Source organism: Zonotrichia albicollis, unplaced genomic scaffold (genome assembly GCF_047830755.1).
Source record: "Zonotrichia albicollis isolate bZonAlb1 unplaced genomic scaffold, bZonAlb1.hap1 Scaffold_73_unloc_1, whole genome shotgun sequence".
Classification (NCBI taxonomy): domain Eukaryota; kingdom Metazoa; phylum Chordata; class Aves; order Passeriformes; family Passerellidae; genus Zonotrichia; species Zonotrichia albicollis.
Genome location: NW_027428459.1, coordinates 178,678 through 205,197, shown reverse-complemented (window position 1 = coordinate 205,197; position 26,520 = coordinate 178,678). Strand labels below are relative to the sequence as shown.

The 26,520-nt window shown below is 56.7% G+C and overlaps 4 protein-coding genes across 5 annotated transcripts in view; all 4 read left to right on the top strand.

The window, feature by feature from the left end:
• Nucleotides 1-25,224, top strand: part of LOC141727990 (uncharacterized) — a 94,884-nt gene extending 69,660 nt beyond the window's left edge. Inside the window, exons 1-2 of one of the 2 annotated variants that reach the window (XM_074534286.1) lie at nucleotides 23,061-23,175; nucleotides 23,404-25,224. In XM_074534286.1, the coding sequence (XP_074390387.1) occupies nucleotides 23,418-24,746 (1,329 nt within the window). In that variant the 5' untranslated portion in view covers nucleotides 23,061-23,175; nucleotides 23,404-23,417 and the 3' untranslated portion in view covers nucleotides 24,747-25,224. Of the gene's footprint in view, nucleotides 1-23,060; nucleotides 23,176-23,403 lie in introns of those variants that run through there. The other variant, XM_074534285.1, reaches the window with a different exon arrangement.
• LOC141728015 (uncharacterized) lies at nucleotides 383-4,967 on the top strand. The gene is given in 3 exon segments (XM_074534309.1): nucleotides 383-481; nucleotides 944-2,111; nucleotides 3,595-4,967. Coding segments are annotated over 3 exon segments (2,232 nt in total). The 5' UTR covers nucleotides 383-462; the 3' UTR covers nucleotides 4,640-4,967.
• Nucleotides 7,393-12,199, top strand: LOC141728020 (uncharacterized). The gene is made up of 2 exons (XM_074534313.1): nucleotides 7,393-8,531; nucleotides 10,097-12,199. The coding sequence occupies exons 1-2, from the start codon at nucleotides 7,401-7,403 to the stop codon at nucleotides 11,048-11,050; spliced, it is 2,085 nt and encodes a 694-aa protein (XP_074390414.1). The 5' UTR covers nucleotides 7,393-7,400; the 3' UTR covers nucleotides 11,051-12,199.
• LOC141728011 (uncharacterized) lies at nucleotides 17,756-22,702 on the top strand. The gene is given in 4 exon segments (XM_074534306.1): nucleotides 17,756-17,868; nucleotides 18,330-19,742; nucleotides 21,327-22,046; nucleotides 22,049-22,702. Coding segments are annotated over 4 exon segments (2,298 nt in total). The 5' UTR covers nucleotides 17,756-17,849; the 3' UTR covers nucleotides 22,195-22,702.
• Nucleotides 25,225-26,520: the final 1,296 nt, after the last annotated feature.

The following is a 26,520-nucleotide window of genomic DNA, read 5'->3' as shown; positions in this document are numbered from 1 at the left end:
TCACCCACCGGCGCATCCAGACTGGGGAGAGGCCCTACGAGTGTCCCCAGTGTGGGAAGAGCTTCTCACAGAGCTCTAACTTGACTCGACACCAATGGAAGCACCACGAAGGGATGACCTGTGAGTGCCCCGAGTGCGGGCAGAGCTTCGTGCGCTGCTCAACCTCACGGATGTGGATTGTTATGGGCTGGCAGAGAATGATGTATTTGACAGCAAATAAAAGTCTGAGACGTACAACTTTCTTTCACGTTCATGTTCAGTCGGTTGCAGTTCTGTTTGCAGAGTGCCGCCTCCCAGAGAGTCCCCTCAGAGTTGCCGCCCTTGGCCTGAGCCCGCCCCTTTCCCCTCACGGTTCCCGCCCTTTCCCTGCCCCCTTTCCCCTCACGGTTCCAGCCGGTTCGGGGAGAGGAGCAGGGCTGCGGGAGATGGAAGAGGAGGGATGAAGGCGGAGAGAGCGCAGCGATGGAAGGAGGAGAAGAAGGTGGGGTTAGGGAGCAGGAGGAGGAGAAGGGATGGAAGGGGCGGGATGGAAGAGGAGAAGGAGGCGGAGATAACGCTGAGGAGAGGGCGGGGGGATGGAAGAGGAGGAGCGGGAGGAGGAGGAAGAGGAGGGACAAAGGCGGATCGAGGCTGAGCGGACAGATCCACGCGGTCTGGAGCCCGGCCTGAATTCGCAGCCCCCACCTGTGGGATCATCTCCCCCCGCATCGCGCCGGTGAGCAGGGACGGAAGCCCGGCCCTGATATCCCGGGGGGTGCCTGGGTTGGGTTTTTGGGGGGATGTTTGGAGAATGAAGAAGTCCAAGGCTGAGCGGAAAAGGCCCCTCGGGGGGACATCGGGGGGTGGCGGTGCCGTCCTGCCGGGGACGGCCTGGGGGGATCTCGTTGCCCTCGGCTGTGGCACGGAGGCAAATCCCATGGTGTCCTTGTCCTTCCTCCCCCAGAGCGAGAGCGGAGCATGGAGAGCAGGGAGGACAAATGCCCGCGGCAGGAGCTGGTGGAAGAGGCCGTTTTGAGCGGCTCCACGGCGCAGGAAGGCAACGGGGAGGAAAAGGCGCGGAGATGCCGCACGAGGAGGGGCTGCAAACGCAGCCGGCGGGGATGTGAGGGGGAAAGAGCCGGCCTGGGCCGGGAAGGCGGCCGGAGACGGAGGCAGAGCTCGGAGCTGGTGCTCCGTGAGCAGCTCCGTGATGGGGAGAAGCCCCACACGTGCGGGGAGTGTGGGAAGAGCTTCAGGTGGAACTGCGAACTGATCGAGCACCAGAGGATTCACACTGGGGAGAGGCCCTACGAGTGTGGGGAGTGCGGGAAGAGCTTCAGCCAGGTCAACAATCTGGTCACGCACCAGAGGACCCACACTGGGGACAGGCCTTTTGAGTGTGGGCAGTGTGGGAAGAGCTTCAGGAGGAGCTCCCATCTGATCGAGCACCAGAGGATCCACACTGGAGAGAGGCCTTTTGAGTGTGGGCAGTGTGGGAAGAGCTTCAGGTGGAAGTCCCATTTGATCCCGCACCAGAGGATTCACACTGGGGAGAGGTCCTTTGAGTGTGGGGAGTGCGGGAAGAGCTTCACAGAGAGCTCCAGCCTGATCGTGCACCAGAGGATCCACACTGGGGAAAGGCCTTTCGAGTGTTCCGAGTGTGGGATGCGCTTCAGCCAGAGCTCCGCCCGGAACAAGCACCAGAGGAGCCACACTGGGGAGAGGCCCTTCGAGTGTGACAAATGCAGGAAGAGGTTTCAGACCCGTGCCGATCTCTTCCGCCACTTTCAGACTCACACAGAGGAGAGACCCTTCCAATGCCCCGACTGTGGGAAGGGATTCCGGAAGAACTCCACCCTCATCGCCCACCAGCGCATCCACACTGGGGAGAGGCCCTACGAGTGTGATAAATGCAGGAAGAGGTTTCGGACCAGCGGCCTTCTCCTCCAGCACTATCGGATTCATACACAGGAGAGGCCTTTCCAATGCCCTGAGTGTGGGAAGGGATTTAAGCACAACTCCACCCTTGTCAGGCACCGGCGCATCCACACTGGGGAGAGGCCCTACGAGTGTCCCCAGTGTGGGAAGAGCTTCTCCAGCAGCTCTAACTTGACCCGACACCAACGGATCCACCACTAAGGGAAGCCCTGTGAGTGCCCCGAGTGCGGGCAGAGCTTCATGCGCTGCTCCAGCTCCATCCCCCACTGGAGGAGGCACTGTGGGCACAGCCCTGGTCACTCACATTCCCTGTGATCCATGCTGGGAACACACATGGAGGCTTCAAATTTTAGTTTGGCCTTAATATTTCTTCTTTCTCCATCTCTTTGCACTCCAAAATCCACGAGGGATGGATCTGTCCCCTCAAAACCACTCAAATCCCACTGAAAACAGATCAATCTTATCGCAAAACTGCTTAATTGCAACTCAAAAAAGTCAATGTCATAGAAAACTCACTCAATTCCTCCACGACCTGAGTAAGACTGGGCTGGAAGGAGACTGAGAGAAGCGTGATCTCAATTAGGGTGATGGGATGGAGATTATCTTGGGATGGGTGTGTGGGATGTATTTGATACGAAATAAAACTCTCAGACTTATTGATTTCTCTCCCGTTCATGTTCAGTCCGTTGCAGTTCTGTTTGCACAGTACCGCCTCCCAGAGTGTCCCCTCAGAGTTGCCGCCCTTGGCCTGAGCCCGCCCCTTTCCCCTCACGGTTCCCGCCCTTTCCCTGCCCCCTTTCCCCTCACGGTTCCCGCCCTTTTCCTGCCCCCTTTCCCCTCACGGTTCCGCCCTTTCCCTGCCCCCTTTCCCACAGGACTCCAGGCGGTTCGGGGAGAGGAGCACGGCTCGGGGAGATGGAAGGGGAGGGATGAAGGCAGAGAGAGAGCAGCGATGGCAGGAGGAAAAGGAGGTGGGGTTAGGGAGCAGGAGGAGGAGAAGGGATGGAAGGGGCGGGATGGAAGAGGAGAAGCAGGCGGAGATAACGCTGAGGAGCGGGAGGGAGGATGGAAGAGGAGGAGCGGGAGGAAGAGGAAGAGGAGGGACAAAGGCGGATCGAGGCTGAGCGGACGGATCCACGCGGTCTGGAGCCCAGCCTGAATTCGCAGCCCCCGCCTGTGGGATCATCTCCCCCCGCACCGCGCGGGTGAGTTGGGACGGGAGCCCGGCCCTGATATCCCGGGGGGTCCCTGGGTTGGGTTTTTGGGGGGATGTTTGGAGAATGAAGAAGTCCAAGGCTGAGCTGAAAAGGCCCCTCGGGGGGACATCGGGGGGTGGCGGTGCTGTCCTGCCGGGGACGGCCTGGGGGGATCTCGTTGCCCTCGGCTGTGGCACGGAGGCAAATCCCATGGTGTCCTTGTCCTTCCTCCCCCAGAGCAGGAGCGGAGCATGGAGAGCAGGGAGGACAAATGCCCGCGGCAGGAGCTGGTGGAAGAGGCCGTTTTGAGCGGCTCCACGGCGCAGGAAGGCAACGGGGAGGAAAAGGCGCGGAGATGCCGCACGAGGAGGGGCTGCAAACGCAGCCGGCGGGGATGTGAGGGGGAAAGAGCCGGCCTGGGCCGGGAAGGCGGCCGGAGACGGAGGCAGAGCTCGGAGCTGGTGCTCCGTGAGCAGCTCCGTGATGGGGAGAAGCCGCACACGTGCGGGGAGTGTGGGAAGAGCTTCCGCCAGCGCAGCACTCTGACCAGGCACCAGAGGACCCATCTTGGGGAGAGGCCCTACGAGTGTGGGGAGTGTGGGAAGAGCTTCACCCAGAGCTCCAGCCTGATGCAGCACCAGAGGTCCCACCTTCGGGAGAAGCGCCACGAGTGTGGGGAGTGTGGGCAGAGCTTCCGATGGAGGTCGCAGCTCATCACGCACCAGAGGATTCACACTGGGGAACAGCCCTACGTGTGTGGGGAGTGTGGGAAGAGCTTCAGCAGGAACTCCCAACTGATCCAGCACCAGAGGATTCACACGGGTGAGAGGCCCTACGTGTGTAGGGAGTGTTGGAAGAGCTTCACAGAGAGCTCCAGCCTGATCGTGCACCAGAGGATCCACACTGGGGAAAAGCCTTTTGAGTGTTCCAAGTGTGGGATGCGCTTCAGCCAGAGCTCCGCCCGGAACAAGCACCAGAGGAGCCACACTGGGGAGAGGCCCTTTGAGTGTGACAAATGCAGGAAGAGGTTTCAGACCCGCGGCCATCTCTTCTGCCACTTTCAGACTCACACAGAGGAGAGACCCTTCCAGTGCCCTGACTGTGGGAAGGGATTCAGGCAGAACTCCAACCTCATCGCCCACCAGCGTATCCACACTGGGGAGAGGCCCTACGAGTGTGATAAATGCAGGAAGAGGTTTCGGACAAGCGGCCTTCTCGTCAAGCACTATTGGATTCACACAGAGGAGAGGCCTTTCCAATGCCCTGAGTGTGGAAAGGGATTCAGGCACAACTCCACCCTTGTCACCCACCGGCGCATCCACACTGGGGAGAGGCCCTACGAGTGTCCCCAGTGTGGGAAGAGCTTCTCCAGCAGCTCTAACTTGACCCATCACAAACGTAGACACCACTAAGGGAAGCCCTGTGAGTGTCCCGAGTGCGGGCAGAGCTTCGTGCGCTGCTCCAGCTCCATCCCCCTCTGGAGGAGGCACTGTGGGCACAGCCCTGGTCACTCACATTCCCTGTGATCCATGCCGGGAACACACCTGGCTGTTCTCCTTTTAATTACACCTTAATTTTTTTATCTTCTCGATCTCTTTGCACTCCAAAAGCCAAGAGAGATTAATCTTTCACTGCAAAACTACTCAAATCCCAATGAAAACAGCTCAGTCTTGCCCCAGAATGCTCAATCCCTCCTGAGAAAAACTCAATGCAATACGAATTTTCCTCGATTCTTCAGCCAGCCTGTGGTTTACAGTAGTGGGATCTCAATTAGAGTAGTTGGGCGGGGATTGTGTAGGGCTGGGTGTGTGGGATGTATGTGATAGAAAATAAAATTCTCAGAATTACTGATTTCTCTCCCGTTCATGTTCAGTCCGTTGCAGTTCTGTTTGCACAGTGCCGCCCCCCAGAGTGTCCCCTCAGAGTTGCCGCCCTTGGCCTGAGCCCGCCCCTTTCCCCTCACGGTTCCCGCCCTTTCCCTGCCCCCTTTCCCCTCACGGTTCCCGCCCTTTCCCTGCCCCCTTTCCCCTCACGGTTCCGCCCTTTCCCTGCCCCCTTTCCCCTCACGGTTCCCGCCCTTTCCCTGCCCCATTTCCCCTCACGGTTCGGCCACAGGGATCGGGGGGAGGAAGAGGAGGGAGGGAGGAAGAGTCCGAGCAGCTGCCACAGCAGAAGAGGAGAGGGAGCATCTCGTGCCCCAGGCGCTCCCTGAAAGTGCCACAGCCCCAGAAGCATCGCCCCACATCCTGCTGGTTCCTGGGGAGGGGGAGCGCGGCCCAAATATCCCGGGGGGTGCCTGGGTTTGGGGTTTGTTTCGGGGGGATGTTTGCAGCTGGCAGGGCCCCAAAGTCGAGCCGCAAATGGCCCTCGGGGAGACATCCGGGGTCTGCAGTGGCTGCTCCCAGTATGAGCCCAGTTGCTCCCCCGTGCGATTCCAGTTTCCTGGGCAATCCCAGTAATAGCCTGGTCATTCCCAGTATGGGCCTGTGCACTCCCAGTATCATCCTGGTCACTTCCCCTGCCTCCCTGCCTGATCCCAGTCACTCCCAGACGAGGTCACTCCCTCCCAGTGATTCCCCATGATGATGCAATTGTCTCCCAGCATGGTCCCACTTGCTCCCAGTTCCTCCCACTTTCATCCAGTGTGTTCTCCGTTCTCCCAGTTGTCCCTGGCATAGTCCCAGGCACTCCCAGTGTGATCCCAGTCTCTCCCAGAAATGGCCCGGTCACTCCCACTCGCCCCCAGCGTGTTCCCAGTTCCCCCAACACCATCCCAGTCAGTCCCAGTTTGGTGCCAATCACCACCTGCATGGTCTCCGACCCTCCCAGTATATCCCAGTTGCCCTGAACATTCTGGCAGTCATTGCCAGGCACTCCCAGTCACCTCAGCGTGGTTCACTTGCCCCCACTTTTACCCCAGTTGCTCCCAGTTCCTCTAATTCAGTCCCCAGTTGGCTCCCAGCATGGGCCTGGTAGCTCCCAGAAGCCCCCATTGAGGGTCCAATCACAGCCACTCTTATCCCAGTATGATTGTAGCCACTCCCAGTATGATCCCAGTATGATCCCAGCCCCCATGAGTGCGATCACAATCTGCCCTGGGAACGCAGTGTGATCTGGAATGATGTCTGTACAAACTCACTACAATCCCAGTGTCATCCCAGCGTGGTGTCAGTGCAAAGCCAGTACAGTCCCAGTAATTCCATGTACGACCCCGGTATGATGTCAGTACAGAACCAGTACAGCCCCAGTCACTCCCAGTATGATGTCAGTACAGAACCAGTGCACCCCAGGCACTCCCAGTACGACCCCGGTATGATGTCAGTACAGAACCAGTACAGCCCCCGTCACTCCCAGTATGATGTCAGTACAGAACCAGTACAGCCCCAGTCACTCCCAGTACGACCCCAGTATGATGTCAGTACAGAACCAGTACAGCCCCAGTCACTCCCAGTATGATGTCAGTACAGAACCAGTACAGCCCCAGTCACTCCCAGTACGACCCCAGCGCAGCCCCGTCCCTGGCAGCGCTGCCACTGCCGGGATCCCCCAGCCCTGTGTGCGTTTCCCCCCCGGCGGATGTGCCGAGAGGAGCCCCAAGGGCTGGCAGTGGCCAGGCAGGGTCCCCAGCAAGGCCCAGTTTGGATGTGCAGCCCCCAGTTTGCCCAGTTCGCCTCTCCTTTGGCCCGGGCCGGGTTCACCCCTCCCGCAGCGGCTGGAGCAGCCGAGAGCCCCGCGCTGCCCATCCCGACCTGTCCCGGCTCCATCCGCGCTCCTGCCGCGGCTGCGAGGGCTGCGGGAACGGGGCACGGAGAGTGCGGCTGCTGCTGGGGGAGGAGGAGGAGGGAGGGAAGGGCAGGGATGAACGATGAGGAAGAGGCGGGGTCGGGGGGAGGAGCAGGGGGGAGGTTGGGCTGAAGAGGAGGAGCGGGAGGAAGAGGAAGAGGAGGGACAAAGGCGGATCGAGGCTGAGCGGACGGATCCACGCGGTCGACCAGCCTGAATTCGCAGCCCCCGCCTGTGGGATCATCGGCCCCGCATCGCGCCGGTGAGCAGGGACGGGAGCCCGGCCCTGATATCCCGGGGGGTGCCTGGGTTGGGTTTTTGGGGGGATGTTTGGAGAATGAAGAAGTCCAAGGCTGAGCGGAAAAGGCCCCTCGGGGGGACATCGGGGGGTGGCGGTGCCGTCCTGCCGGGGACGGCCTGGGGGGATCTCGTTGCCCTCGGCTGTGGCACGGAGGCAAATCCCATGGTGTCCTTGTCCTTCCTCCCCCAGAGCAGGAGCGGAGCATGGAGAGCAGGGAGGACAAATGCCCGCGGCAGGAGCTGGTGGAAGAGGCCGTTTTGAGCGGCTCCACGGCGCAGGAAGGCAACGGGGAGGAAAAGGCGCGGAGATGCCGCTCGAGGAGGGGCTGCAAACGCAGCCGGCGGGGATGTGAGGGGGAAAGAGCCGGCCTGGGCCGGGAAGGCGGCCAGAGACGGAGGCAGAGCTCGGAGCTGGTGCTCCGTGAGCAGCTCCGTGATGGGGAGAAGCCCCACACGTGCGGGGAGTGTGGGAAGAGCTTCAGCCAGCACAGCACTCTGACCAGGCACCAGAGGACCCATCTTGGGGAGAGGCCCTACGAGTGTGGGGAGTGTGGGAAGAGCTTCACCCAGAGCTCCAGCCTGATGCAGCACCAGAGGTCCCACCTTCGGGAGAAGCGCCACGAGTGTGGGGAGTGTGGGCAGAGCTTCCGATGGAGGTCGCAGCTCATCACGCACCAGAGGATTCACACTGGGGAGAGGCCCTACGAGTGTGGGGAGTGTGGGAAGAGCTTCAGCAGGAACTCCCAACTGATCCAGCACCAGAGGATTCACACTGGGGAGAGGCCCTACGAGTGTGGGGAGTGTGGGAAGAGTTTCACAGAGAGCTCCAGCCTGATCGTGCACCAGAGGATCCACACTGGGGAAAGGCCTTTTGAGTGTTCCGAGTGTGGGATGCGCTTCAGCCAGAGCTCCAGCCGGAACAAGCACCAGAGGAGCCACACAGGGGAGAGGCCCTTCGAGTGTGACAAATGCAGGAAGAGGTTTCAGACCCGCGCCGATCTCTTTTACCACTTTCAGACTCACACAGAGGAGAGACCCTTCCAGTGCCCTGACTGTGGGAAGGGATTCCGGAAGAACTCCACCCTCATCGCCCACCAGCGCATCCACACTGGGGAGAGGCCCTACGAGTGTGATAAATGCAGGAAGAGGTTTCGGACCAGTGGCCTTCTCCTCCAGCACTATCGGATTCACACAGAGGAGAGACCCTTCCAATGCCCCGACTGTGGGAAGGGATTTAAGCACAACTCCACCCTCGTCACCCACCGGCGCATCCACACTGGGGAGAGGCCCTACGAGTGTCCCCAGTGTGGGAAGAGCTTCTCAGACACCTCTAACTTGACCCAACACAAACGTAGACACCACTAAGGGAAGCCCTGTGAGTGCCCCGAGTGCGGGCAGAGCTTCGTGCGCTGCTCCAGATCCATCCCCCACTGGAGGAGGCATTGTGGGCACAGCCCTGGTCACTCACATTCCCTGTGATCCATGCTGGGAACAGACAAGGAGGCTTCAAATTTTGGTTTGGCCTTAATATTTCTCCCTTCTCCATCTCTTTGCACTCCAAAATCCACGCGGGATGGATCTGTCTCCTCAAAACCACTCAAATCCCACTGAAAACAGCTCAGTCTTGCCCCAAAACTTCTCAATCGCTACTCAAAAAAGTCAATGTCTTAAACAACTCACTCGATTCTCAGCCACCTGAGTAAGATTGGGCTGGAAGGAGACTGAGAGAAGCGTGACCTCAGTTAGGGTGGTGGGATGGGGATTATCTTGGGCTGGGTGTGTGGGATGTATTTGATACGAAATAAAACTTTCAGACTTATTAATTTCTCTCCTGTTCATGTTCAGACTTTGCAGTTCTGTTTGCACAGTGCCGCCTCCCAGAGTGTCCCCTCAGAGTTGCCGCCCTTGGCCTGAGCCCGCCCCTTTCCCCTCACGGTTCCCGCCCTTTCCATGCCCCCTTTCCCCTCACGGTTCCCGCCCTTTCCCTGCCCTTTTTCCCCTCACGGTTCTGGTATTTCCCAGCCTATTTCCCCTCACGGTTCCAGCCGGTTCGGGGAGAGGAGCAGGGCTGGGGGAGATGGAAGAAGAGGGATGAAGGCGGAGAGGGAGCAGCGATGGAAGGAGGGGAAGAAGGCGGGGTTGGGGAGGAGAAAGACGAGAAGGGATGGAAGGGGCGGGATGGAAGAGGAGAAGGAGGCGGAGATAACGCTGAGGAGCGGGAGGGGGGATGGAAGAGGAGGAGCGGGAGGAGGAGGAAGAGGAGGGACAAAGGCGGATCGAGGCTGAGCGGACGGATCCACGCGGTCTGGAGCCCAGCCTGAATTCGCAGCCCCCGCCTGTGGGATCATCTCCCCCCGCATCGCGCCGGTGAGCAGGGACGGGAGCCCGGCCCTGATATCCCGGGGGGTGCCTGGGTTGGGTTTTTGGGGGGATGTTTGGAGAATGAAGAAGTCCAAGGCTGAGCGGAAAAGGCCCCTCGGGGGGACATCGGGGGGTGGCGGTGCTGTCCTGCCGGGGACGGCCTGGGGGGATCTCGTTGCCCTCGGCTGTGGCACGGAGGCAAATCCCATCGTGTCCTTGTCCTTCCTCCCCCAGAGCAGGAGCGGAGCATGGAGAGCAGGGAGGACAAATGCCCGCGGCAGGAGCTGGTGGCAGAGGCCGTTTTGAGCGGCTCCACGGCGCAGGAAGGCAACGGGGAGGAAAAGGCGCGGAGATGCCGCACGAGGAGGGGCTGCAAACGCAGCCGGCGGGGATGTGAGGGGGAAAGAGCCGGCCTGGGCCGGGAAGGCGGCCGGAGACGGAGGCAGAGCTCGGAGCTGGTGCTCCGTGAGCAGCTCCGTGATGGGGAGAAGCCCCACACGTGCGGGGAGTGTGGGAAGAGCTTCAGGTGGAACTGCGAACTGATCCAGCACCAGAGGATTCACACTGGAGAGAGGCCCTTTGAGTGTGGGGAGTGTGGGAAGAGCTTCAGCCAGCGCCATAATATGATCACGCACCAGAGGACCCATCCTGGGGAGAGGCCCTACGAGTGTGGGGAGTGTGGGAAGAGCTTCACCCAGAGCTCCAGCCTGATCAAGCACCAGAGGTCACACCTTCGGGAGAAGCGCCACGAGTGGGGGGAGTGTGGGCAGAGCTTCCGATGGAGGTCGCACCTGATCAGGCACCAGAGGTCCCACACTGGGGAACGGCCCTACGTGTGTGGGGAGTGTGGGGACAGCTTCAGTAGGAACTCCCATTTGATCAGGCACCAGAGGACCCACACTGGGGAGAGGCCCTACGAGTGTGGGCAGTGTGGGAAGAGCTTCACAGTGAGCTCCAGCCTGATCCAGCACCAGAGGATCCACACTGGGGAAAGGTCTTTCGAGTGTTCCGAGTGTGGGATGCGCTTCAGCCAGAGCTCCGCCCGGAACAAGCACCAGAGGAGCCACACAGGGGAGAGGCCCTTTGAGTGTGACAAATGCAGGAAGAGGTTTCAGACCCGCGCCCATCTCTTCTGCCACTTTCAGACTCACACAGAGGAGAGGCCCTTCCAATGCCCTGAGTGTGGGAAGGGATTCAGGCAGAAGTCCACCCTCATCGCCCACCAGCGTATCCACACTGGGGAGAGGCCCTACAAGTGTGATAAATGCAGGAAGAGGTTTCAGACCAGCTCTCATCTCCTCAGGCACTATCAGACTCACACAGACGAGAGGCCCTTCCAATGCCCCGACTGTGGGAAGGGATTCAGGCACAACTCCACCCTCGTCACCCACCGGCGCATCCAGACTGGGGAGAGGCCCTACGAGTGTCCCCAGTGTGGGAAGAGCTTCTCACAGAGCTCTCACTTGACCCAACACCAACGGAGGCACCACTAAGGGAAGCCCTGTGAGTGCCCCGAGTGCGGGCAGAGCTTCGTGCGCTGCTCCAGCTCCATCCCCCACTGGAGGAGGCACTGTGGGCACAGCCCTGGTCACTCACATTCCCTGTGATCCATGCTGGGAACACACCTGGCTGCTTTTCCTTTTAATTTCACCTGAATTTTTTTCTCTTCTCGATCTCTTTGCACTCCAAAAGCCAAGAGAGATCAATCTTTCACTGCAAAACTACTCAAATCCCAGTGAAAACAACTCACTCTTGCCCCAGAATGCTCAATCCCTCCTGAGAAAAACTCCATGCCATACAAATTTTCCTCGATTCTACAGCCAGCCTGTGGTTTAGAGTAGTGGGATCTCAATTAGTGTGGTGGGGTGGGCATTGTGTGCAGCTGGGTGTGTGGGATGTATTTGATAGCAAATAAAACTCTCAGAGTTACAGATTTCTCTCCTGTTCATGTTCAGTCCCTTGCTGTTCTGTTTGCACAGTGCCGCCTGCTGAGCTCATTGTGTTTGTGTCCCTTTTTCTCTCCTGCCTCTCTTTGCCTGCTCTGTTTCTCTCTCAGTGTCTCCCTTGATCCTGGGACCACCAGAGACCCTGCCCTGATTTAATTGACCCCTCCCCTCATTTAATTGACCCATTGCCTGATTTAATTGACCCCTCCCTTGATTTAATTTACCCTTGCCTGATTTAATTGACCCATTTCCTGATTTAAATTTCACATTGCCCGATTTAATTGACCCCTTGCCTGATTTAATTGACCCCTGCCCTGATTTAATTGACCCCTCCCCTGATTTAATTGATCCATTGCCTGATTTAATTGACCCCTCCTCTGATTTAATTGACCCCTTGCCTGATTTAATTGACCCCTATCCTGATTTAATTGACCCCTCCCCTGATTTAATTGACCCATTGCCTGATTTAATTGACCCCTTGCCTGATTTAATTGACCCATTGCCTTATTTAATTGACCCCTCCCCTGATTTAATTGACCCATTTCCTGATTTAAATTTCCCATTGCCTGATTTAATTGACCCATATCCTGATTTAATTGACCCCTGATCTGATTTAATTGACCCCTCCCCTGATTTAATTGACCCCTCCCTTGATTTAATTGATCCATTGCCTGATTTAATTGACCCATTGCCTTATTTAATTGACCCATTGCCTGATTTAATTGACCCCTGCCCTCATTTAATTGACCCATATCCTGATTTAATTGACCCCTGATCTGATTTAATTGACCCCTATCCTGATTTAATTCACCCCTGATCTGATTTAATTGACCCCTTGCCTGATTTAATTGACTCCTGCCCTGATTTAATTGACCCATTACCGGATTTAATTGACTCCTGCCCTGATTTAATTGACCTATTGCCTGATTTAATTGACCCCTCTGTCCCCACCGACCCTCCCCTGAATATTAATTATTTTATTTCCCAATTATTATTTTAATTTCCAGTCCCAGGAGCTGAAGTCCTGAGGGCTGGCAGGGAAATGTTTCTGTAGGATTTTGCTCCGTTTGTCTTCAAGGTCGGGAACATCTTTTCCTGGCTGGGAGCTGGAATTCCAGACTTTTGGAATGTGTGGAGGGCGATAAGGACTGGGATTAAATATGGAGTGGGATCAATTAGGGACTGGGATTAAATATGAATTGGGATTAAATATGGACTGGGATTAAATATGGTTTGGAATCAAATATGGACTGGGATCAATTAGGGAGTGGGATTAAATAGATTTGGATCAAATATGGACTGGGATCAAATAGGAACTGGGATCAAATATGGACTGGGATCAAATAGGAACTGGGATTAAATATGGATTGGGATCAAATATGGAACTGGGGTAAAATAAGGACTGGGATCAAATATGGACTGGGATTGTGCAGACTGGGATAAACTGGACTGAGATTATTTAGACTGCAATAAAATATGGACTGGGAATCTTATGGATTGGGATCACACAGACTGGGATAAACTGGACTGGGATCAAATAGGGACTGGGGTAAAATATGGACTGGGATAAAATATGGACTGGGATAAACTGGACTGGGATAAAATACAGACTGGGATCAACTTTGGACTGGGATCAAATATAGCCTGGGATCAAATACAGACTGGGATGAAATAGGGACTGGGATCAAATATGGACTGGGATCAAATCAGGACTGGGATCATTTGGACTGGGATCAAATAGAGCCTGGGATCAAATATGGACTGGGATCAAATCAGGACTGGGATTAAATATGGACTGGGATTAAATATGGACTGGGATTAAATATGGACTGGGATTAAATATGGTTTGGAATCAAATATGGACTGGGATCAATTAGGGAGTGCGATTAAATTGATTTGGATCAAATATGGACTGGGATCAAATAGGAACTGGGATTAAATATGGATTGGGATCAAATCAGGACTGGGATCAAATATGGAACTGGGGTAAAATATGGACTGGGATCAAATATGGACTGGGATTGTGCAGACTGGGATAAACTGGACTAAGATTGTTTAGACTGGGATCAAATATGGACTGGGAATCTTATGGATTGGGTCCATACAGACTGGGATAAACTGGACTGGGATCAAATAGGGACTGGGATCAAATATGGACTGGGATCAAATCAGGACTGGGATCATTTGGACTGGGATCAAATATGGACTGGGATTAAATATGGTTTGGAATCAAATATGGACTGGGATCAATTAGGGAGTGCGATTAAATAGATTTGGATCAAATATGGACTGGGATCAAATAGGAACTGGGGTAAAATATGGATTGGGATCAAATCAGGACTGGGATCAAATATGGAACTGGGGTAAAATATGGACTGGGATCAAACATGGACTGGGATTGTGCAGACTGGGATAAACTGGACTAAGATTATTTAGTCTGGGATCAAATATGGACTGGGAATCTTATAGATTGGGACCATACAGACTGGGATAAACTGGACTGGGATCAAATAGGGACTGGGGTAAAATATGGACTGGGATAAATCGGACTGGGATAAACTGGACTGGGATAAAATACGGACTGGGATAAAATATGGACTGGGATCCTACAGACTGGGATAAACTGGACTGAGATTATTTAGACTGGGATCAAATCCGGACTGGGATCAACTTTGGACTGGGATCAAATATAGCCCGGGATCAAATACAGACTGGGATGAAATAGGGACTGGGATCAAATATGGACTGGGATCTTGTGGACTGGGATGAAATATGGACGGGGATCAAATATGGATTGGGATCAAATATGGACTGGGATCAAATGGACTGGGATAAACTGGACTGGGATAAAATATGGACTGGGGTCAAATAGGGACTGGGATTGTACAGAGTGGACCAAATATGGACTGGGATTAAATAGGAACTGGGATTAGATATGGACTGGGATCAAATATGAACTGGGACCAAATATGGACTGGGATCCAATATGAACCGCGATAATCCTGACTGGGATAAACTGGATGGAGATTATATAGACTAAGATCAAATAGGGACTGGGATCAAATAGGGACTGAGATAAAATATGGACTGGAATCAAATGGACTGGGATCCTACAGACTGGGATAAACTGGACTGAGATTATTTAGACTGGGATCATATACAGACTGGGATTAAGTATGGATTGGGATTTAATATGGACTGGGATCAAATATGGATTGGGATCAAATATGGACTGGGATCAAATATGGACTGGGATCAAATGGACTGGGATAAACTGGACTGGGATAAAATATGGACTGGGGTCAAATAGGGACTGGGATTGTACAGAGTGGACCAAATATGGACTGGGATTAAATGGGAACTGGGATCAGATATGGACTGGGACCAAATATGGACTGGGATCAAATATGGACTGGGATCAAATATGAACCGCGATAATCCTGACTGGGATAAACTGGATGGAGATTATATAGGCTAAGATCAAATATGGACTGGGATCAAATAGGGACTGAGATAAAATATGGACTGGAATCAAATGGAGTGGGATCCTACAGACTGGGATAAACTGGACTGGGACCAAATATGGACTGGGATCAAATCAGGACTGGGATCAAATATGGAACTAGGATCAAATAGGAACTGGGATTAAATATGGATTGGAATCAAATACGAACTGGGATAAACTGGACTGGGATCAAATATGGATATGGATTAAATATGGAATGGGATGAAATACGAACTGGGATCAAATATAGACTGGGATAATCCTGACTGGGATAAACTGGAGTGAGATTATTTAGACTGGGATCAAATGGACTGGGATAAAATATGGACTGGGGTCAAATATGGACTGGGATTGTAGAGAGCGGACCAAATATGGACTGGGATTAAATGGGAACTGGGGTCAGATATGGACTGGGATCTTATGGACTGGGATGAAATATGGATGGGGATCAAATATGGACTGGGATCAAAAATATATTGGGATCAAATGAACTGGGTTTCTACAGACTGGGATAAACTGGACTGAGATTATTTAGACTACGATCAAATACGGACTGGGATTAAATATGGATTGGGATAAAATATGGACTGTGGTAAAATATGGACTGGGATAAACTGGACTGGGATCAAATATGGACTGGGGTCAAATAGGGACTGGGATCCTACAGAGTGGACCAAATATGGACTGGGATTAAATAGGAACTGGGATAAAATATGGACTGGGATCAAATATGGACTGTGATCAAATGGACTGGGATAAACTGGACTGGGATAAAATATGGACTGGGGTCAAATAGGGACTGGGATCAAATATGGACTGAGATAAAATATGGAGTGGAATCAAATGGACTGGGATCCTACAGACTGGGATAAACTGGACTGAGATTATTTAGACTGGGATCATATATGGACTGGGATCAGATATGGACTGAGATAAAATATGGACTGGAATCAAATGGACTGGGATAAAATATGGACTGGGCTCAAATATGGACCGGGACCATCCCGACAGGGACGGCTGCACGGGAACCGAGAGAGCCGAGGCCGTCCCGCCCCGCCCAGTCCCTCCCAGTTCCCTCCCAGTTCCCTCCCAGTTCCCGCCCAGTCCCTCCCAGTTCCCTCCCAGTCCCTCCCAGTTCCCTCCCATTCCCTCCCATTCCCTCCCAGTCCCTCCCAGTTCCCTCCCATTCCCTCCCAGTCCCTCCCAGTTCCCTCCCATTCCCGCCCATTCCCTCCCAGTCCCTCCCAGTTCCCTCCCAGTCCCTCCCAGTCCCTCCCAGTTCCTCTCAGTCTCTCCCAGTTCCCTCCCATTCCTTCCCAGTCCCTCCCGGTTCCCTCCCAGTTCCCGCCCATTCCCTCCCAGTCCCGCCCAGTCCCTCCCAGTCCCTCCCAGTTCCCTCCCAGTCCCTCCCAGTTCCTCCCAGTTCCCTCCCAGTTCCTCCCAGTCCCGCCCAGTCCCTCCCAGTCCCGCCCAGTCCCTCCCAGTTCCCTCCCAGTCGCGCCCATTCCCTCCCAGTCCCTCCCAGTCCCGCCCAGTCCCTCCCAGTCCCTCCCAGTTCCCTCCCCAAACTCATCGGAGCCGTCGCGGAGCTCCTGGTGCCGATCCCGATCCCAATCCCGAATCCCGGTTTCAGTCTCGGTTCCGGTCCCGATCGCGGTCCCGGTTCGAGTCTCGCTCCCGATCCCAAATCCCGATCCCGGATTCCGATCTTGATCCCGTTCCCGGTTTGATCCGGTTCGGTTCGGTTCGGATCGGTTCACGGCACCGGGGATGAAGATCGCGATCTTTGGAGCCACCGCAGAACCGGGCGGGTCACGCTGGGGCTGGCGCTGGAGCAGGGTACGGGACACCCCGAAAACGGGCACGGGACACCCCAAAAATGGGCACTGGGATCCTGAAATTTGGGGGAATTTGGGACCCCAAATTCGGGAATGGACGGAGCCAAAAATGGACACAGGGAGCCCAGAAATGGACACAGGGAACCCAAAATTTGCGAGAAATTGGGGAAACTTGGGACCCCAAAAACGGGCACGGGCACCCCAAAAATGGACACTGGGACCCCAAAATTTGGGGGAGTTTGGGGGAATTTGGGACCCCAAAAACCGGGAACAGTGGGACTTGGATCTGGTGCTCCGTGAGCAGCTCCGTGAGGGGAGAAGCCACACACGTGTGGGGAGTGTGGGAAGAGCTTCAGGTGGAACTGCGAACTGATCGAGCACCAGAGGATTCACACTGGGGAGAGGCCCTTCGAGTGTGATAAATGCAGGAAGAGGTTTCGGACCAGCACCCATCTCCTCAGGCACTATTGGAGTCACAGAGAGGAGAGACCCTTCCAATGCCCTGAGTGTTGGAAGGGATTCAAGCGTAACGGCAACCTCGTCACCCACCGGCGCATCCAGACTGGGGAGAGGCCCTACGAGTGTCCCCAGTGTGGGAAGAGCTTCTCACAGAGCTCTAACTTGACTCGACACCAATGGAAGCACCACGAAGGGATGACCTGTGAGTGCCCCGAGTGCGGGCAGAGCTTCGTGCGCTGCTCAACCTCACGGATGTGGATTGTTATGGGCTGGCAGAGAATGATGTATTTGACAGCAAATAAAAGTCTGAGACGTACAACTTTCTTTCACGTTCATGTTCAGTCGGTTGCAGTTCTGTTTGCAGAGTGCCGCCTCCCAGAGAGTCCCCTCAGAGTTGCCGCCCTTGGCCTGAGCCCGCCCCTTTCCCCTCACGGTTCCCGCCCTTTCCCTGCCCCCTTTCCCCTCACGGTTCCAGCCGGTTCGGGGAGAGGAGCAGGGCTGCGGGAGATGGAAGAGGAGGGATGAAGGCGGAGAGAGCGCAGCGATGGAAGGAGGAGAAGAAGGTGGGGTTAGGGAGCAGGAGGAGGAGAAGGGATGGAAGGGGCGGGATGGAAGAGGAGAAGGAGGCGGAGATAACGCTGAGGAGAGGGCGGGGGGATGGAAGAGGAGGAGCGGGAGGAGGAGGAAGAGGAGGGACAAAGGCGGATCGAGGCTGAGCGGACAGATCCACGCGGTCTGGAGCCCGGCCTGAATTCGCAGCCCCCACCTGTGGGATCATCTCCCCCCGCATCGCGCCGGTGAGCAGGGACGGAAGCCCGGCCCTGATATCCCGGGGGGTGCCTGGGTTGGGTTTTTGGGGGATGTTTGGAGAATGAAGAAGTCCAAGGCTGAGCGGAAAAGGCCCCTCGGGGGGACATCGGGGGGTGGCGGTGCCGTCCTGCCGGGGACGGCCTGGGGGGATCTCGTTGCCCTCGGCTGTGGCACGGAGGCAAATCCCATCGTGTCCTTGTCCTTCCTCCCCCAGAGCGAGAGCGGAGCATGGAGAGCAGGGAGGACAAATGCCCGCGGCAGGAGCTGGTGGAAGAGGCCGTTTTGAGCGGCTCCACGGCGCAGGAAGGCAACGGGGAGGAAAAGGCGCGGAGATGCCGCACGAGGAGGGGCTGCAAACGCAGCCGGCGGGGATGTGAGGGGGAAAGAGCCGGCCTGGGCCGGGAAGGCGGCCGGAGACGGAGGCAGAGCTCGGAGCTGGTGCTCCGTGAGCAGCTCCGTGATGGGGAGAAGCCCCACACGTGCGGGGAGTGTGGGAAGAGCTTCAGGTGGAACTCCGGACTGATCGAGCACCAGAGGATTCACACTGGGGAGAGGCCCTTTGAGTGTGGGCAGTGTGGGAAGAGCTTCAGCCAGCACGCCCATCTGATCACGCACCAGAGGATTCACACTGGGGAGAGGCCCTTTGAGTGTGGGCAGTGTGGGAAGAGCTTCAGCCAGCGCTGCAATCTTGTCAGGCACCAGAGGACCCATCCTGGGGAGGTGCCCTACGAGTGTGGGGAGTGTGGGAAGAGCTTTACCCAGAACTCCAACCTGGTCAAGCACCAGAGGTCCCACCTTCGGGAGAAGCGCCACGAGTGTACGGAGTGTGGGCAGAGCTTTCGATGGAGGTCGGACCTGATCAGGCACCAGAGGACCCACACGGGGGAGAGGCCCTACGTGTGTGGGGAGTGTGGGAAGAGCTTCACATTGAGCTCCAACCTGATCCAGCACCAGAGGATCCACACTGGGGAAAGGCCTTTCGAGTGCTCCGTGTGTGGGATGCGCTTCAGCTACAGCTTCACCCGGAACAAGCACCAGAGGAGCCACACAGGGAAGAGGCCCTTCGAGTGTGACAAATGCAGGAAGAGGTTTCAGACCCGCGCCGATCTCTTCCGCCACTTTCAGACTCACACAGAGGAGAGGCCCTTCCAGTGCCCTGAATGTGGGAAGGGATTCAGGGAGAACTCCACCCTCGTCACCCACCGGCGCATCCACACTGGGGAGAGGCCCTACGAGTGTGATAAATGCAGGAAGAGGTTTCGGACCAGCGGCCATCTCCTCCAGCACTATCAGAGTCACACAGAGAAGAGGCCCTTCCAATGCCCTGACTGTGGGAAGGGATTCAGGCGCAACTCCCACCTCATCGCCCACCAGCGCATCCACACTGGGGAGAGGCCCTACGAGTGCGATAAATGCAGGAAGAGGTTTCGGACCAGCACCCATCTCCTCAGGCAGTATCGGATTCATACAGAGGAGAGGCCTTTCCAATGCCCTGAGTGTGGGAAGGGATTCAAGATGAACTGCAACCTCGTCAGGCACCGGCGCATCCACACTGGGGAGAGGCCCTACGAGTGTCCCCAGTGTGGGAAGAGCTTCTCAGACAGCTCTCACTTGACCCAACACCAACGTAGACACCACTAAGGGAAACCCTGTGAGTGCCCCGAGTGCGGGCAGAGCTTCGTGCGCTGCTCCAGCTCCATCCCCCACTGGAGGAGGCACTGTGGGCATAGCCCTGGTCACTCACATTCCCTGTGATTCTTGTTGGGAACCGACATGGAGGCTTCAAATTTTAGTTTGGCCTTAATATTTCTTCTTTCTCCATCTCTTTGCACTCCAGAATCTACGAGGGATGGATCTGTCACCTCAAAACCACTCAATTCCCACATAATACATCTCGATCTTACCACAAACCTGCTCAATCGCAACTCAAAAATGTCAATGTCTTAAAAAACTCACTCGATTCTCAGCCACCTGAGTAAGACTGGGCTGGAAGGAGACTGGGAGAAGCGTGACCTCAGTTAGGGTGGTTGGATGGGGATTATCTTGGGCTGGGTGTGTGGGATGTCTTTGATACGAAATAAAACTCTCAGAGTTACTGATTTCTCTCCCGTTCATGTTCAGTCACTTACAGTTCTGTTTGCACAGTGCCGCCTACCAGATTGTCCCCTCAGAGTTGCCGCCCTTGGCCTGAGCCCGCCTCTTTCCCCTCACGTTTCCCGCCCTTTCCCTGCCCCCTTTTCCCCTCACGGTTCCGCCCTTTCCCAGCCCCCTTTCCCCTCCCGGTTCCGCCCTTTCCCTGCCCCCTTTCCCCTCATGGTTCCGCCCTTTCCCTGCCCCCTTTCCCCTCACGGTTCCAGCCGGTTGGGGGAGAGGAGCAGGACTAAGGAAGATAGAAGGGGAGGGATGAAGGCGGAGAAGAGAGCACCGATGGAAGGAGGGGAAGAAGGCGGGGTTAGGGATCAGGAGGAGGAGAAGGGATGGAAGGGGCGGGATGGAAGAGGAGAAGGAGGCGGAGATAACGCTGAGGAGCGGGAGGGGGGATGGAAGAGGAGGAGCGGGAGGAAGAGGAAGAGGAGGGACAAAGGCGGATCGAGGCAGAGCGGACGGATCCACGATCTGGAGCCCTGCCTGAATTCGCAGCCCCCGCCTGTGGGATCATCGGCCCCGCATCGCGTCGGTGAGTTGGGACGGGAGCCCGGCCCTGATATCCCGGGGGGTGCCTGGGTTGGGTTTTTGGGGGGATGTTTGGAGAATGAAGAAGTCCAAGGCTGAGCGGAAAAGGCCCCTCGGGGGGACATCGGGGGGTGGCGGTGCCGTCCTGCCGGGGACGGCCTGGGGGGATCTCGTTGCCCTCGGCTGTGGCACGGAGGCAAATCCCATCGTGTCCTTGTCCTTCCTCCCCCAGAGCAGGAGCGGAGCATGGAGAGCAGGGAGGACAAATGCCCGCGGCAGGAGCTGGTGGAAGAGGCCGTTTTGAGCGGCTGCACGGCGCAGGAAGGCAACGGGGAGGAACAGGCGCGGAGATGCCGCTCGAGGAGGGGCTGCAAAGGCAGCCGGCGGGGATGTGAGGGGGAAAGAGCCGGCCTGGGCCGGGAAGGCGGCCGGAGACGGAGGCAGAGCTCGGAGCTGGTGCTCCGTGAGCAGCTCCGTGATGGGGAGAAGCCCCACACGTGCGGGGAGTGTGGGAAGAGCTTCAGGTGGAAGTGCCAAGTGATCAAGCACCAGAGGATTCACACTGGGGAGAGGCCCTTTGAGTGTGGGGAGTGTGGGAAGAGCTTCACCCAGAGCTCCAGCCTGATCAAGCACCAGAGGTCCCACCTTCGGGAGAAGCGCCACGAGTGTGGGGAGTGTGGGCAGAGCTTCCGATGGAGGTCGCACCTGATCAGGCACCAGAGGTCCCACACTGGGGAACGGCCCTACGTGTGTGGGGAGTGTGGGGACAGCTTCAGTAGGAACTCCCATTTGATCAGGCACCAGAGGACCCACACTGGGGAGAGGCCCTACGAGTGTGGGCAGTGTGGGAAGAGCTTCACAGTGAGCTCCAGCCTGATCCAGCACCAGAGGATCCACACTGGGGAGAGGCCTTTCGAGTGTTCCGAGTGTGGGATGCGCTTCAGCCACAGCTCCGCCCGGAAGAAGCACCAGAGGAGCCACACAGGGGAGAGGCCCTTCGAGTGTGACAAATGCAGGAAGAGGTTTCAGACCCGCGGCCATCTCTTCCGCCACTTTCAGACTCACACAGAGGAGAGACCCTTCCAGTGCCCTGAGTGTGGGAAGGGATTCAGGCAGAACTCCAACCTCATCGCCCACCAGCGTATCCACACAGGGGAGAGTCCCTACGAGTGTGATAAATGCAGGAAGAGGTTTCGGACTAGCGGCCTTCTCGTCAAGCACTATTGGATTCACACAGAGGAGAGGACTTTCCAATGCCCTGATGTGGGAAGGGATTCAGGCACAACTCCTCCCTCGTCACCCACCGGCGCATCCACACTGGGGAGAGGCCCTACGAGTGTCCCCAGTGTGGGAAGAGCTTCTCCAGCAGCTCTAACTTGACCCATCACAAACGTAGACACCACTAAGGGAAGCCCTGTGAGTGCCCCGAGTGCGGGCAGAGCTTCGTGCGCTGCTCCAGCTCCATCCCCCTCTGGAGGAGGCACTGTGGGCACAGCCCTGGTCACTCACATTCCCTGTGATCCATGCTGGCAACACACCTGGCTGTTCTCCTTTTAATTTCACCTTAATTTTTTGCTCTTCTCGATCTCTTTGCACTCCAAAAGCCAAGAGAGATTAATCTATCACTGCAAAACAACTCAAATCCCAATGAAAACAGCTCACTCTTGCCCCAGAATGCTCAATCCCTCCTGAGAAAAACTCAATGCAATACGAATTTTCCTCGATTCTTCAGCCAGCCTGTGGTTTAGAGTAGTGGGATCTCAATTAGAGTATTTGGGCGGGGATTGTGTAGGGCTTGGTGTGTGGGATGTATTTGATAGCAAATAAAACTCTCAGAGTTACTTTTTTCTCTCTCGTCCATGTTCAGTCCGTTGCAGTTCTGTTTGCACAGTGCCGCCCCCCAGAGTGTCCCCTCAGAGTTGCCGCCCTTGGCCTGAGCCCGCCCCTTTCCCCTCACGGTTCCCGCCCTTTCCCTGCCCCCTTTCCCCTCACGGTTCCGCCCTTTCCCTGCCCCCTTTCCCCTCACGGTTCCCGCCCTTTCCCTGCCCCCTTTCCCCTCACGGCTCCAGCCGGTTCGGGGAGAGGAGCAGGGCTGCGGGAGATGGAAGAGGAGGGATGAAGGCGGAGAGAGCGCAGCGATGGAAGGAGGAGAAGAAGGTGGGGTTAGGGAGCAGGAGGAGGAGAAGGGATGGAAGGGGCGGGATGGAAGAGGAGAAGGAGGCGGAGATAACGCTGAGGAGAGGGCGGGGGGATGGAAGAGGAGGAGCGGGAGGAAGAGGAAGAGGAGGGACAAAGGCGGATGGAGGCTGAGCGGACGGATCCACGCGGTCGCCCAGGCTGAATTCGCAGCCCCCACCTGTGGGATCATCTCCCCCCGCATCGCGCCGGTGAGCAGGGACGGGAGCCCGGCCCTGATATCCCGGGGGGTGCCTGGGTTGGGTTTTTGGGGGGATGTTTGGAGAATGAAGAAGTCCAAGGCTGAGCGGAAAAGGCCCCTCGGGGGGACATCGGGGGGTGGCGGTGCCGTCCTGCCGGGGACGGCCTGGGGGGATCTCGTTGCCCTCGGCTGTGGCACGGAGGCAAATCCCATGGTGTCCTTGTCCTTCCTCCCCCAGAGCGAGAGCGGAACATGGAGAGCAGGGAGGACAAATGCCCGCGGCAGGAGCTGGTGGCAGAGGCCGTTTTGAGCGGCTCCACGGCGCAGGAAGGCAACGGGGAGGAAAAGGCGCGGAGATGCCGCACGAGGAGGGGCTGCAAACGCAGCCGGCGGGGATGTGAGGGGGAAAGAGCCGGCCTGGGCCGGGAAGGCGGCCGGAGACGGAGGCAGAGCTCGGAGCTGGTGCTCCGTGAGCAGCTCCGTGATGGGGAGAAGCCCCACACGTGCGGGGAGTGTGGGAAGAGCTTCAGGTGGAACTCCCAACTGATCGAGCACCAGAGGATCCACACTGGGGAGAGGCCCTTTGAGTGTGGGGAGTGCGGGAAGAGCTTCAGCCGGCGCAACAATCTGATCAGGCACCAGAGGACCCACACTGGTGAGAGGCGCTACGAGTGTGGGGAGTGTGGGAAGAGCTTCAGTCAGCACGGCAATCTGATCACGCACCAGAGGATCCACACTGGGGAAAGGCCTTTCGAGTGTTCCGTGTGTGGGATGCGCTTCAATCAGAGCTCCGGCCTGAACAATCACCAGAGGAGCCACACAGGGGAGAGGCCCTTCGAGTGTGACAAATGCAGGAAGAGGTTTCAGACCCGCGCCCATCTCTTCCGCCACTTTCAGACTCACACAGAGGAGAGGCCCTTCCAGTGCCCTGAGTGTGGGAAGGGATTCAGGGAGAACTCCAGCCTCATCGTCCACCAGCGTATCCACACTGGGGAGAGGCCCTACAAGTGTGATAAATGCAGGAAGAGGTGTCGGACCAGTTCTGATCTCGTCCTCCACTATCGCATTCACACAGGAGAGAGGCCCTTCCAATGCCCTGAGTGTAGGAAGAGATTCAAGAAGAACTCCACCCTTGTCATTCACCGGCGCATCCACACTGGGGAGAGGCTCTTCGAGTGTGACAAATGCAGGAAGAGGTTTCAGACCCGCGCCCATCTCTTCCGCCACTTTCAGACTCACACAGAGGAGAGACCCTTCCAGTGCCCTGAGTGTGGGAAGGGATTCAGGCGGAAGGCCCAACTCATCGCCCACCAGCGTATCCACACAGGGGAGAGGCCCTACGAGTGTGATAAATGCAGGAAGAGGTTTCGGACCAGCACCCATCTCCTCCAGCACTATTGGATTCACACAGAGGAGAGGCCCTTCCAATGCCCTGAGTGTGGGAAGGGATTCAAGTACAACTCCCACCTCGTCAGGCACCGGCGCATCCACACTGGGGAGAGGCCCTACGAGTGTCCCCAGTGTGGGAAGAGCTTCTCACAGAGCTCTAACTTGACCCAACACCAACGGAGGCACCACTAAGGGAAGCCCTGTGAGTGCCCCGAGTGCGGGCAGAGCTTCGTGCGCTGCTCCAGCTCCATCCCCCACTGGAGGAGGCACTGTGGGCACAGCCCTGGTCACTCACATTCCCTGTGATCCATGCTGGGAACACACATGGAGGCTTCAAATTTTGGTTTGGCCTTAATATTTCTTCTTTCTCCATATTTTTGCACTCCAAAATCTACGAGGGATGGATCTGTCACCTCAAAACCACTCAAATCCCACTGAAAACAGCTCAATTTTACCCCAAAACTGCTCAATCGCAACTCAAAAAAGTCAATGTCATAAAAAACTCCATCGATTCTCAGCCACCTGAGTAAGATTGCGCTGGAAGGAGACTGAGAAAAGCGTGATCTCACTTAGGGTGGTGGGATAGGGATTATCTTGGGCTGCGTGTGTGGGATGTATTTGATAGCAAATAAACCTGTCAGACCGACTGATTTCTCTCCCGTTCATGTTCAGTCCATTGCAGTTCTGTTTGCAGAGTGCCGCCTCCCAGAGTGTCCCCTCAGAGTTGCCGCCCTTGGCCTGAGCCCGCCCCTTTCCCCTCACGGTTCCCGCCCTTTCCCTGCCCCTTTCCCTCACGGTTCCCGCCCTTTCCCTGCCCCCTTTCCCCTCACGGTTCCCGCCCTTTCCCTGCCCCCTTTCCCCTCACGGTTCCGCCCTTTCCCTGCCCCCTTTCCCCTCACGGTTCCCGCCCTTTCCCTGCCCCATTTCCCCTCACAGTTCGGCCACAGGGATCGGAGGGAGGAAGAGGAGGGAGGGAGGAAGAGTCCGAGCAGCTGCCACAGCAGAAGAGGAGAGGGAGCATCTCGTGCCCCAGGCGCTCCCTGAAAGTGCCACAGCCCCAGAAGCATCGCCCCACATCCCGCAGGTTCCTGGGGAGGGGGAGCGCGGCCCAAATATCCCGGGGGGTGCCTGGGTTTGGGGTTTCTTTCGGGGGGATGTTTGCAGCTGGCAGGGCCCCAAAGCCGAGCCGCAAATGGCCCTCAGGGAGACATCCGGGGTCTGCAGTGGCTGCTCCCAGTATGAGCCCAGTTGCTCCCCCGTGCGCTTCCAGTTTCCTGGGCAATCCCAGTAATAGCCTGGTCATTCCCAGTATGGGCCTGTGCACTCCCAGTATCATCCTGGTCACTTCCCCTGCCTCCCTGCCTGATCCCAGTCACTCCCAGACGAGGTCACTCCCTCCCAGTGATTCCCCATGATGATGCAATTGTCTCCCAGCATGGTCCCAGTTGCTCCCAGTTCCTCCCACTTTCATCCAGTGTGTTCTCCGTTCTCCCAGTTGTCCCTGGCATAGTCCCAGGCACTCCCAGTGTGATCCCAGTCTCTCCCAGCAATGGCCCGGTCACTCCCACTCGCCCCCAGCGTGTTCCCAGTTCCCCCAACACCTTCCCAGTCAGTCCCAGTTTGGTGCCAATCACCACCTGCATGGTCTCCGACCCTCCCAGTATATCCCAGTTGCCCTGAACATTCAGGCAGTCATTGCCAGGCACTCCCAGTCACCTCAGCGTGGTTCACTTGCCCCCACTTTTACCCCAGTTGCTCCCAGGTCCTCTAATTCAGTCCCCAGTTGGCTCCCAGCATGGGCCTGGTAGCTCCCAGAAGCCCCCACTGAGGGTCCAATCACCGCCACTCTAATCCCAGTATGATTGTAGCCACTCCCAGTATGATCCCAGTATGATCCCAGCCCCCATGAGTGCGATCACAATCTGCCCTGGGAACGCAGTGTGATCTGAAATGATGTCTGTACAAA